At 39.8% G+C, this 13,950-nt stretch overlaps 1 protein-coding gene across 1 annotated transcript; it reads left to right on the top strand.

Annotated features, from left to right (window-relative positions):
• Positions 1 to 2,598: 2,598 nt before the first annotated feature.
• On the top strand, positions 2,599 to 7,897 carry DSPP (dentin sialophosphoprotein). Its single transcript, XM_069485595.1, has 4 exons — positions 2,599 to 2,649; positions 4,014 to 4,100; positions 4,243 to 5,199; positions 5,684 to 7,897. Exons 1-4 carry the CDS (start codon positions 2,599 to 2,601, stop codon positions 7,895 to 7,897), a joined length of 3,309 nt encoding a protein of 1,102 aa, XP_069341696.1.
• Positions 7,898 to 13,950: the final 6,053 nt, after the last annotated feature.

Here is a 13,950-nt window from a genome sequence, read left to right as displayed (position 1 = left end):
CAAAACAGCCTCCTAGGAGCTGTTTAATTAAGTGAAAGTAAGTCTAGTCCCTTTGGAACTGGATGGTTCAGTGAGCAAATACATAGCAGGTGAAGGAAGTGGGGAAGTTATTATGTGCTTCATAGACGTGGTGACACTTTATAACCCCACATCAGGGATCCTAAACAGTGATTGGTTGAGAAAATTATCAAACTGAGTTTAAATTTCAGCAGGTGCAAAATTGTCGTGCAAAAGTCCAGGACAGTGTGCCACTTTCAGTCTTCAAAGAGAAAGTTAAGAAATTCTGGATTTTTCACAGTCCCTTTGAAGGCTTGTAAGGTAAGATGGAGCATTCTTTTTACCCAGAACCAACTGATTTCTCTAGAAAGAACTTTGAATTTCAGAGAAGCCAAGTTGATTTTAAGAAGTGAATAACCCTTTGAAATTGGACCTTTGTCTTCCCTTTTGACTTGTCATATGGAGAGCGTGTTTTAAAGGATAATGGAAAATTACGTTGTCAGGGATAGATGTGGTGAAAGAAAGACATGTTCCTGAAAAATTGGCAAACTGGGGTGGAAATTTGGGAATTATCTGATCACTTTGATTAGTTTTGATAAAAAATGAGATAACTCCTTTTTAAAATCCACCTTGGGCTTTCACACAAGGTTCCATTTAGGCTTTGTTTTTCACTATTTTATTATTTACTTGTCCAAATTAACGGTAATTGCTAAATCTCATTTCGTGTGTGACATAAGTGAGATTTAATGAAAAACGAAATAATCTGAAGGAGGTTCACATAATTCTGAAGCCTCTGCTTTAGGCTGACAATACGTAGAGCCCTTGCTGTAGTCTTTCAAGCCATTTACCTGCCCTGGCGAACAGTGACAGGTGTCATCGTGTCATTGTTCTGGAGTGGAGCTGAGAGCGAGCCAACATGGTCAGATTGCTGGATTGCAGCTTGCAAACAGGGTGCACATAACTCTGGCCTTTGATACGGGTACCTTTCCAGGACACAGTGGCTCCTCCAAATCACAGTTGACAGCGGCCTTCCGCAGAGTCTATGTAATAATGAAGTTTAGGAGTACAAAGTACAGTATCTAACCCCTGCTTAGTAGACAGCTGGCCTTCAACATCTATGCCCTAGAGCTTGGCATTACACTTGTTGTGGGGTCACCTTGGCCTCATTTTAATCGATAGCATTTTTGAAGGACATCTAGCTATTCTTGCCTTCCTACTGAACAACTACAAGACTAAGCACTTTTTTTTTTTTCTCAGCAGTTTTGGAACTGTGCCCTTTCTCCTGTAAGAAACTGCCAATAATTCTTATGGCACTTGATATTCACTGACTTTTTAAATTATATTTCCACTATTACCATTATATTCGAACAAGGCCATTTTGACCTGCAGCATTAGAATCTATAAATCCACTGGGAGTTCATGAAACAGGAGTAAAACTCTTCTTTCCTCTCTATGGTCATAGAACCATTATATCAAGAAATCCAACTTGCAATATATAGAAACTTAAATTTTTGATTCACATGTATTACACAATGTCTATTCCAACTTATCAAAAATATACATTTAGACCATTGCTGAATATGAATTCTAACAGGGACGAAGGATGATGTTTTTAGAAGTCCCACATTATAATTGCTATCATTTATTAGGAGATTGTAAAATGCCTGAAACAGTGTTAGCTATTGCATATATTAATAGATATTTATTTATCAACAACATTCATAAAATGTCTTTTTCCATACTTTGCATTGGAATATAACCATCACCAAAACATTCTCCTGGGCCTTAGGAGCTTGCAGAAGGACAGGGAAACCTATAAGTAGACAGGCGGTTTTAAAACAGTGTAATGTGTTACCAGCGAGGTGTGTAGAAGCTACTAGGTGCAAAAGAAGAGAGACACCAAACACCCTTTGAAGTGGAGTCAGAGAAGTCTCAGAGATTATTCTTCTGCCAAACCTTGGGATAATCCTGAGCTGATGGTATTGTTATTATCCCAGGTGAAGGGAACAAAGGCTTCATAAAGCTACTTTAATTTCTCAAGCTTACACAAAAGTAGCAGAGGTAAAATTTGAACCCAGGTCTCAGACTGCAAACCCCATGTTCTTTCCACTAGCCTAGGCCCCCTCATGTTAGTAATTTCCTTCTCTTATGGTCTAGTACAGCCAAATTCTATAGATTTGGGGGGAGCATTACAAGTGCTTTATCTTTTAAGCACGGCCTTAGCAGAATCAGTTAATACTTGATTAAAACTATAAAGAAGAGAGAGATGTTAACAGCATCAAGAAGGACAAAGTTATGGCTACGTCCTTTGTATGTGCATGGCTGTTCCCCTCCATTGATGCAGGCAGGGAAAAATCTAGGAAGCTACATTAGTGCTGAGCCTGATGACGCCCCCATATGTCTCCAAACCACACCAGGTATGTTCTGGAACATCATAAGTCTTCTTCTTGCATTGGATACATACTCCCTGCCCAGGAAAAGGGCAAATGCTTACAGATCAAAATAATATATTTCTGTGGTTATCATCTTTTGCTTTGTAAGTAATTTTGTGCTGTTCTTTTTTTTTTTTTAAACAGCCACTGATTATTATTCCTAAAGAAAATGAAGATAATTATATATTTTTGCATTTGGGCAGTTGCATGGGCCATTCCAGTAAGTATGCTTTTCTCAGAAAACTTCCTCATTTTGATATCTCTTTTAACCTAACACATATTCACACACATGGGTAGACATACACACGTACATATGAATTTCCTTAAGACTTTGCAGATAAGCTGAATCTAAACATTTAGATTTGCACTAAAGGCTTTTTGAACTATCGTTGGGGTTGCAACAAAACCAAAAATGCTCTCCAATTCATACTCCCAGTCATCTAATTGAAACTCATGTCCTGCCAGAAGGATTATTATTTTAAAAATTTATTCAGATTAATTTACATTTAATGCCCAGAAGTCATAGAGACTTTGTCCATCTTTGCTTCATGCTCTGTGAATTCCATTCTAATATCACCAAAGTCTATGTTGTTTAGGAGGTTTCCAGAAAGAATAATAGGAAAAGGTAGGATTTTACAACATGTACGATAACTAATGTTTCACTCAGAGAGTTATGATTTCTGTGCTCAGTGTGGAAAATTTAGAATCTACTGATAAACACACACACAAAAAAAAAATTAGGACAATTAAACCATTTTTAATTTTATTAGCCAGTTTCTAAGTTTAACATTTTCATATACTTTCATAATACCAGACATTTGGTGTTTATGTAGCTCAGAATTTTCTCCAGTACTTCCATTGTGCTCTTCCAGAGCACAGAAGTAGTGTATTACTTGCTTGATTTTGCTTCTGTAAGAGGCATGACGTGCAAAACCACCAAACGTCTATCTCTTTGTCTTTATAGAAAGACAGTCGAGATAAATGATCTGGTCAATACTTCAATAAAATTGGTAATACCATGGTGAAAATGTCCATATGCCCAATCTATTTATTTATTTAGAAATTCTGGCTTTACTTTTTCTATATAAATTATTTATTTATTTTTTATTTCAGAATATTACGGGGGTGCAAACGTTTTGGTTATATCAATTGCTTTTGTACCATTTGAGTCAAAGTGATATGTGCCCATCCCCCAGATAGCGTGCATCGTACCCATTACATATGAATTTACCCATCCCCTCCTCCCCCCACCACCTGCTTGATTTCCAATGAATGTTATTTCCATATGTGCATGTAAGCATTTTTTTTTTAATTTCAGCATATTACGGGAGTACAAATGTTTAGGTTACACATGTTGCCTTTGCCCCACCCAAGTCAGAGCTTCAAACGTGTCCATCCCCCCAATTTAAATTCTATATAATGTTGTAAGAAGCCACTTCTCTTTTCTACCTGATTAGATGATCCTTTGGCCTTTGTGTTATACATTTTTTTCTTTATTGAAGGAAAAATGTGTGTTTGTGTGCATGCAAACACATATACACAAAATAGGAATGTTTTCAATATCCAGTGTTTTCCCTTTGGCAGGTTCCTCAAATCAAACCATTGGAGAGACACGCTGTTGAAAAAGCTGTGAATTTAAGTCTTCTAGAAAAATCAAAAGTGCCAATACAGGTAGAGGATATAAAATGTGTTTCCTTTTATTTTCTATTCCTAAGCTGTTTTTGGTTTCTATTAACTTCCCTCCAATTGCAGTCTGCTTTACTTCAAAATGATTGATACTTATAATTTATTTTGAATTGTTTCTCTTTTACAGGATGAGTTCCATGCCAACAATACCACCAGAGAAAGTGGTGTCCCCACGCATGACAGTGAAAGAGGAAGGCAATGGTATACTCAAGATGGTTACAAAGGAGAAGGGGATGGCTCTGAGTGGGCAGAAGCAGGAGGGAAGAGTTCCTCTACAGTAGCAAATGGAGAGGGGACTACTGAGGATTGGAATGCGGGCACGGGAAAACCAGAAACATACGGTCATGATGGGATACATGGAAGAGAACATAACACCACAGCAAATGGCGTCATCAACAATGCTGGAGCAGCAAATGGAAGCAATATTGATGGAAATACTGATATGGCTACAAATGGGGCTATTGGAACTACAAGTCCGAGTGAGGATGCCACTATTGCCCAAGAAGATGGAACCCAAGTAGCTGGAAGCAATAATAGTACAGGCCATGAGGATGAAATAAATAATAATTCCTGTGGAAATGGGAATGGTACAGGAGCAATAACACCGCCGATAGAAGGCGAGAGGAATGGGAACAAGGAAGCTGAAGTAACTCCAGGCAATGGAGAAGATGCTGGTCTGGATAATTCTGACGGGAGTCCTAGCGGGAATGGAGCAGATGAGGATGTAGATGAGGGTTCCGGTAATGATGAAGGTGAAGATGTAGGGAATGGAGAAGAGGGCAGTGACAACAGCAAGGGCCAGGAGGGTCAGGACCATGACGAAGAAGATGACAATGACAGTAGCATAGGTCAAAATTCAATTAGTAGTGAAGGCAATGACCCTGAAGACAAAGAAGGTCCCCATAATGACATTGATGGAGAAAACACCTCCAAGAGTGAGGAGGATGCTGATGGTGTTCCAGAAGACAATGGTAGCCAAAGAATAGAGGACACCCAGAAACTCAGTCACCAAGAAAGCAAAGGTGTTGAGAATGGAATCACCAAAGAATCAGAGCCAAATGCTATTGGGAAGAGCCAAGATAAGGTTGGTTTGTGAAGGCGATTTCTCTCAATGGCAGTTTAAATTCTTCCTCTCCATCCACTGAGGATATCACAAAAATAAATCATGACAAGCATCTGTGTATTTTTGCATCCATACCATTTGAATGTTTAATGGGAAAGCTAGAGTCCTTAGTAGACTTTGATACAGAACAATTTTAAAAATCAGACATTGCCAAAAATTTGGTTACAGTTCTAGAAAAGTCTCATGCTAAATAATGGATTCACCATGCAATTTTGTAAAAAAAGTTCCTACTGGGCAGGAATGGGGATCCGTTGTTAAAGAATCTAAACACCAGAGTACTTGTAAATACTGAATAAAGTATGTTTTCATAAGTAACTGTTTGTGAAGTACTGGAAGCTGAACTCCCATTCCAATGGTCACTTTTCTCAGTCCTTCTTCCTTAGATCAATGCAATTTTGCAGCAAATATTAAGTAATTAATTATTCTTTTCTCCACCCTTCCATAGGGAATAGAAATCAAAGGTCCCAAAGGTGGCAACAGAAATACTACCAAAGAAGCTGGGAAAGTCAATGAAGGTAAAGACAGTAAAGGACAGCATGGAATGAGCACGGGCAAAGGAAGTGTCCAGACACAAGGAGAGGCTGACACCATACAAGGACCTGGCCAGAAATCAGAACCAGGAAATAAAGCTGAACCCAGGAAAACAGGTAGTGAGAGCAATAGTGATGGATATGACAGTTACGATTTTGATGATGGACCCATGCAGAGAGATGATCCTGACAGCAGTGACGAGTCTAATGGCAGTGATGATGCTAACTCAGAAAGTGACAACGACAGCAGTAGCCGAGGAGATGCTTCTGATAACTCAGATGACTCAAAAGATAATGGCAATGACAGTGACTCGAAAGAAGGAAGTGATGATGGTGATAGCACATCAGACTCTAATGACAGTGACAGTAATGGCAATGATAACAATGGGAGTGATGACAATGACAAGTCAGACAGCAGCAAAGGTAAATCAAACAATAGTGACAGCAATGACAGCAGTGACAGCAGTGATAGCAGCGACAGCAGCGACAGCAGCAACAGTAGTGACAGCAGTGACAGTAGTGACAGCAGCAACAGTAGTGACAGCAGTGACAGTAGTGACAGCAGCAACAGTAGTGACAGCAGTGACAGTAGTGATAGTAGTGACAGCAGCAACAGTAGTGACAGCAGTGACAGCAGTGATAGTAGTGACAGCAGTGATAGTGACAGCAGTGACAGCAGTGATAGCAGTGATAGCAGTGATAGCAGCGACAGCAGTGACAGTAGTGATAGTGACAGCAGTGACAGCAGTGATAGTAGCGACAGCAGCGACAGTAGTGATAGTGACAGCAGTGATAGCAGTGACAGCAGTGACAGCAGTGATAGTGACAGCAGTGACAGCAGTGATAGCAGTGACAGCAGTGACAGCAGTGACAGTAGTGATAGTGACAGCAGTGACAGCAGTGACAGCAGTGATAGTAGCGACAGCAGTGACAGCAGTGACAGCAGTGATAGTAGCGACAGCAGTGATAGCAGTGATAGTAGTGACAGTAGTGATAGTGACAGCAGTGACAGCAGTGATAGTAGTGACAGCAGTGATAGTGACAGCAGTGACAGTAGTGACAGCAGTGATAGTAGTGACAGCAGTGATAGTGACAGCAGTGATAGTAGTGACAGTAGTGATAGTGACAGCAGTGACAGTAGTGACAGCAGTGATAGCAGTAACAGTAGTGATAGTAGTGATAGTGACAGTGACAGTAGTGACAGTGACAGAAAATCAAATAGCAGTGACAGCAGTGATAGTGACAGTAAGTCAGACAGCAGTGACAGCAGCAATAGTAGTGACAGTAGTGACAGTAGTGACAGCGATAGCAGTGACAGTAAATCAGACAGCAGCAGTAGCAGTGACAGCAGCGACAGCAGTGACAGCAGTGACAGCAGTGACAGCAGCAATAGTAGTGACAGTAGTGACAGTAGTGACAGCGATAGCAGTGACAGTAAATCAGACAGCAGCAGTAGCAGTGACAGCAGTGACAGCAGTGACAGCAGTGACAGCAGCGACAGCAGCGACAGCAGTGACAGCAGTGACAGCAGCGACAGCAGTGACAGCAGTGACAGCAGTGACAGCAGTAACAGCAGTGACAGCAGTGACAGCAGTAACAGCAGTGATAGTGACAGCAGTGACAGCAGCAATAGCAGTGACAGCAGCGATAGTAGTGACAGCAGTGACAGTAGTGACAGCAGTGACAGTAGTGACAGCAGCGATAGTGACAGCAGTGACAGTAGTGACAGCAGTGACAGCAGTGACAGCAGCGATAGTAGTGACAGCAGTGACAGCAGTGACAGTAGTGATAGCAGCGACAGCAGCGATAGTAGTGACAGCAGTGACAGCAGCAATAGCAGTGACAGCAGTGACAGCAGCGATAGTAGTGACAGCAGTGACAGCAGCGATAGTAGCGACAGCAGCGATAGTGACAGCAGTGACAGTAGTGACAGCAATGACAGCAGTGACAGCAGCGATAGTAGCGACAGCAGTGACAGCAGCGACAGCAGTGACAGCAGCGACAGCACATCTGAAAGCAGTGATGAGAGTGACAGCCAGAGCAAGTCTGGTAATGGCAACAACAATGGAAGTGACAGTGACAGTGACAGTGAGGGCAGTGATAGTAACCACTCAACCAGTGATGATTAGAATGAAAGAAAAACGCACAAAATTCCTTTTGTAAAACATTTGGTGAGTAACTGGTGGGAAATAAAGACGTCCAAGAAAGTAAAGAAAGGGGAGAAATACACAGAAGATGCAGGTAAACATCCACAGAAACAATTGGGGGAATCAAGTTGAACTGTCGGATTCGGAACCAAGTTCCAGCGCCTGCATAGAGAGGATCTTAACGCATGACCTTTGGTACATGCATGTTAAAAGAAATTGTTCTGAAAATATTTTGTTAAAAGTGTAAATCTAAACATAAAAAAGTACACGGAAACCTCAAGTAATCACTAAGTAATTTCAATTTAAATGTCATATGCTTTAGAGAATGTAGCAAGAAAACACATCTTAAAAGCAACTGTGGCATTGCCTTAAGCCTCCAGTAGTTACATATTCTGTAGATACAGTCTGCTTACTCCTGAGTAAAAGATGATATTCTGTGATATCCAGCTTGGCTGCTGATTTATTTGCTCGTTCTATGGAAGAAATATATTTGTAACATGAAAAAAAATCACAGCAACTATTTAACCTATCTGGGCCACGGGAATAATCTTTCTAATGATCAGAGTAGTTATAAATTACAGAAATTCTAAAGAGTGCTACTCAGGAAAGAATTCAGAGGCTGGTTGATGTACAAAATCTGATGGATAACATCTGATCTTAAAATCTGACATATCAGATTACATTTTGGCAAACCACTGGAAATTTAGAACAAAGTGCCTAAAACTATCAACAAACCTGATGCAATGCTTAGAACGGTGTCTGGATTCCAGTAGCCACTCTCCAAATATTAATAAGGAAATGAATATATGAATGAAGGACTCTGGGGGAGTGTCACTTTTCAAGCTCTATGTTTAGAACTCTGCTAAGTGATGTCAACAATGTGTCTTCATATCAGTCTCACCAAGTCAAATTTGGTTCACGTTTTCGTTTTAAACCTCAATATGCCAAAACTTCTGAACCAGACCCTAAGACTCCCTTCCTGCTATTAATCTCTTTAATAAAGCCAAAATTGCCAGTGGGTAATGCTTTGGAAAACTTCTCTTTCTTACTTGGGAGTCATATATGCAGTTACAATGTGAGCAAAGATCATTCAGCTTCTGCATATATGAGGGTAATTCTTAGGCTTGAGGTGAAGACCAAATCCTAGAAAATGAGGATCTTAATGGTGTATAAGAATACAGAGTGATATTTTTTTTATTTCAGCATATTATGGGGGTACAAAAGTTTAGGTGATATTTTAATAGGATGGAGACATAATTTATCATCTAAACTAGGGCATTGTTGAGAGTGGAAGGGGTGATGTGAGTAATTACATAGGGACAGGAGGTGTAAATTTTGATTATCCCAGGGAAACTGGAGAAACTATGACCCTAACTCATAAATGTATAGGGTATTTTTCGAGATCTGGTAGAGATGCTTTGTAATCTCCCACTTTTTCCATTTAGCCAATTCAAAGCTAGAAATCTATAAAGTGAATTTATGAATGCAACTTCTTTAACGTTAATTTTCAACCAGTCATTAGTTGACAATTTATGTTCTAATATTAGGCATATTTTACACAAAGAGTTTCAAGAAGTTTTTGGGTTTTTTTCCTTCCTCCTTCTTCCTTTATGCAAGAATTTCTTAGTTAAGAGATCAACATTGCAAGGAATATTGTTGAAAGCTTTAAAAATACTATCAGTAAACTTTTTGGTAACTCTTAATAGTGTAAAATGTCAGGTTGCTACTAAATCACAGTCAGGTAATGACTCCAAACTTCTTTCCTTAAAATATGCTCAAGGTTTTTAATTTATTTAAACTTTAGGGTTTATTATTTGTTTGTTTCATTTTGTTTTAATCTGTAAAGTGCTGCCTTTAGTATCTGTCACACTTATTTCAAAAGGTTGTTACGGGCACTAAGTTCCACAGTGGGTGTGGGACTCTTTGTAAGCTGTACAAGATGTAAGAGAAAGAGATAAATTTTGCTGTTATAGTAAGTATCTATTTGTACAACTGCTCACAAGGAATACTCCCTTCTAATGAGTTTTCAAATATTTAACCCCTCCATCATAACGTCTGATGTATAATATTGTATTTCTCTTACAACTGAGCTATTTTTAATTGAAAAAAGCAATATATGTATATACATAAAATAAAAATTTCAAATGCTATAAAAAGGTATCACAAAAGTATTAAGTCTTGACCAGTCTAGATTCCCAGGCCTCTATTTCTCATCCCTAGAGGCAATTTCTGTTACTAATATCTTGTGAAGTATTTCAGAAATATTATATGCCTAGATGTCTCCTTTTTAAAAATATGTGGAAGTCCACTATACACAATGTGCTCCTTTTATTCTTTTTGGCTTAACAATACATCTTAAATATTGGTTCAGAGCACACAGATCAACCTCATTCTTTTTTCTACAACTATTTTGATTTCATTTTATGAAGTACCATGAAGTATTTAATCTGCCATCACTTTCCAAGCCATTTCCAGTCTAATAATAGTCTCGGCAGATATTATCTGAGATAATAACCTAAGTTGGATAAATATTAGCCAGTTCTTATAAAGATTTTACCTTGAGAAGTTTTTCGGGGGTGGAGGGTGTTCAGAATCAGGGCTGATCTCAGAAATGAAGAACGACTGTGTTCCAGATTTTCTTTAATAATCCCATCTGCTCTGACTTCCAGACCTTCGAGGCAAGAATGGAGCAGCCACACTGCAAAAGAACATAGATACTTTGAACAGAAGAAGTCTGGTATTAGGAAACAAAATCTATTTTGAGTTATGTTCTGGAACAAAGCTTAATAAACTGTCTACTAATATTGCCCATAAGGGCAGTATTTTTTTTTAACCTGTAGGTTGCCGCTCATTTAGTAGATCACGATATTAATTTAGTGAGTCATGACAAATATTTTGTAAAATGAGAGAATAAAAAAGAAAAATCATAGTTCATCATATGTAGTGTTTAGTGAAACTCGGTCATCTCTATGTCTGTACATATATAGATACATACACACATCTGTATGTGTTTATGTCTATCTAAAAGTGTACATATACTAGGACATGATGTAAAATCTTTTTCTTACTGTTGGTTGCCATTAAAAATGTTTGAAAGCCATTGGTTTAGAAAAACCTTACCGCTAGTAATCGTTTTATATTTGCTTTTCACATTCACTTTTTTCCTTATAACCCCCTAAGCTTCTTACCCACTTTTGAAGCAGAGATTAAAAATAGAAAAGAGGCCGGGCGCGGTGGCTCACGCCTGTAATCCTAGCACTCTGGGAGGCCGAGGTGGGTGGATCATTTGAGCTCAGGGGTTCGAGACCAGCCTGAGCAAGAGCGAGACCCTGTCTCTACTAAAAATAGAAAGAAATTATATGGACAACTAAAATATATATATAGAAAAAATTAGGTGGGCATGATGGTGCATGCCTGTAGTCCCAGCTACTCAGGAGGTTGAGGCAGGAGGATCGCTTGAGCCCAGGAGTTTGAGGTTGCTGTGAGCCAGGCTGACGCCACAGCACTCTAGTCCAGGCAACAGCGTGAGACTCTGTCTCAAAAAAAAAAAAGGAAAAGAAAAGAAAGAAGGAGAGATTTATATGTGGAAGGGGCAGGGAAAAACAGTGGTTGGATGGTTTCTGGATTTATCTGCACCACAGTAAAATAGCCAAAGAGACACTGTCACCCTTAAATAAAAATCTTATGACGGGGCTGGTACAGTTGTTGGAAATTCAAGTTGTCTTTCTGGTTGCATGATTTACTCCACATAGGACTGAAGATGCAAGATCTTAACACTTACTCTCAGAGCTTGTCTTATCCTCCCCACCTGGCTGGGAATTCCTTCCACACCTGCTCATACCACAAATCAGGCAATGCAATGAGAGGTTTGGTGGTTGCTGCTGTTATCATCCAATCTGCTTCTGACATTAAAAAGATAACCTTTGTAAAGGCATGCCTCCCCATAGGAACACATTTTAAATTATTAACTGGAGTGGAATTTCCCAGAAGTCAAACTTGCTTGATGGTTTGTAATGGAACTTTTGAAAAACCTTAGACCAAAATAACCGGCAACAATTTTCCTCTCCCTAAAAGGAGGCGGAACAGAATAGAATAGCGCAGTCATAGATGAAAATATCGTTGTGATCATTGTGTTCTCACAGTGATCCATTCACTCTGCTTGGAAGCAAACCCTCTGGAGAATGAGACAAGTCAACAACACAGTGTTCCCAACCTCTACCCTCTGACCAGGGATCTTGGGTCCAGATGCAAAAAAAAAAAAAAAAGAGTCGATTCCTATGGGACACTCTTGTAGCTCAGAAAAATGACATAAAATCTAAAGGTCACCAATACATTAAATTCATTCTGTTCTCCATTGGTTTGCACAGTGTCGACTCTAGCATGGAACACTGAATTTACAGAGCCCCATTATTTTGAGCTTTGCCACTAGTGCTACCCCTCTCTTCTTTGCTCTATTTCCTTCTTTGTCCCCCTATTCTCTTTCCCTAAAAGAGACCCTGTGAGGAGGAAACTGTCCTTTGCAGAATTTAATTCCCAGACGTCTCCTGGAGTGAGAACCCAAATCAACCCCTGGTCCGCACCGTGCTTAGGCCGACATCACTGGCTCTCCGCAAGCTACTAGATTTCAGGCTCACCCAACTGGTCTCCAGCTCCTCCCACCTTGCTACCGTCCTCAGGTGAAACCACTGAATCTTTCTTTGCTGTCTTAACTCTATCTCCATACCTTGAGACCAATCTGAACTGAAGGCAAGAGATACTATCACAGACCAACACGTGTAGCACCAAGCACACTTCATTCTGGTCTTGTCCCAATATCCTGATTCCAATAAATGGACTCTTACCTTGTCCCCAAGCTGCAATCTCCCTTGAGTGACCCGATCTGTTAACTGGGTTTCTGCCCAGCTTCCGCACCCTGTTCTAGTAAACTGATTTGAATTTTCCCAGCCCAGTGGGTCTGAGAACACCAGGAGCAAACCTGTCGTCTCACGCAGTCGACTTTCTTGATGCAATGCAATTAAGGAGACTGCACACCAGATGGAATGCTTCATTCTCACCAATATAACCTCCGACAGCAAGTCTCAGATAATCTTCGATTTTAGAGAATGAAGCTTCTCAATGATTAACAAAGCAGGAGTCATTCAGAGAAGGAAGTTGTCCTGACACTTTATGGCTTCAGTGTCTTTGAGAGAAACGTGGTTTCCTAGTAAGTTTGCAGGGGCTTTAATCTGTGTCTGTTATTCTAGTCTGATAAATGGTGGGCAGATTTTTCACTCTCTCAGTCTGAACTAATTTTTACTTTCCTAAGAGGTATGTTTCTGCTAAAAGCAACACTATGCTTATCCTACTAGCCCCTTTCCCAGATTTAGGCAGAACTCCCAGGTGCCTGCCTGTTCTTTAAATATCACCCATTCCAGATCATCATCGCCTGTTGGACTTTGTATCGCTCCCACCATTTCTGTTTCTCTTTTGCTCTGGTAGCCTGAGCACACATTGCTGCTTTGTCTGCACACAGATTCCCTTCTTTAAACACTGCAAAGTCGCATAACTTCTCCCCTGTCCCATGTAGAAAAGAAGTCCATGTTCTGTCTCCTTTCTATCTCATTCTGCTACTGGAAGACTGCCATAAACGGTCAGGTTCTGAGACTCAGCAATTCCCATCTTTAAACTGAACTCAAGAGGTGTCTTCTGGATTTCATGTTGTTTTGCCTTAACTTTGTAGATGGTCTCTGTCTCACGAGTCTCTCTGACTCTGGGCTTCTAAAGTTCAATTCTTAATTTTGACATACTTTGGCTCTCTATTAAGATGGCAAAACTGTGTCCAAAGTTGAGGCACATCCTTCGATTCATTGTACTGCTTCTTGTTTGAGATACAATAAACTCAACTTTTGATTCAAAATTGGACATTTCATATTTAATGACCTAATACTTTGCTATTGCAGCTTGAACTAAGACAGATGGTTTTCCAAAAATCAGTAAATACAGGGAACAGTTGGATGAGCTGTGTTTCTTCAATACCCAAAATACCTTGTGCATTT

Source organism: Eulemur rufifrons, chromosome 13, assembly GCF_041146395.1.
Source record: "Eulemur rufifrons isolate Redbay chromosome 13, OSU_ERuf_1, whole genome shotgun sequence".
NCBI classification, from domain to species: Eukaryota; Metazoa; Chordata; class Mammalia; order Primates; family Lemuridae; genus Eulemur; species Eulemur rufifrons.
The sequence above is the reverse complement of the archived record's forward strand: the minus strand, read 5'-3'. Positions and strand labels throughout refer to the sequence as shown.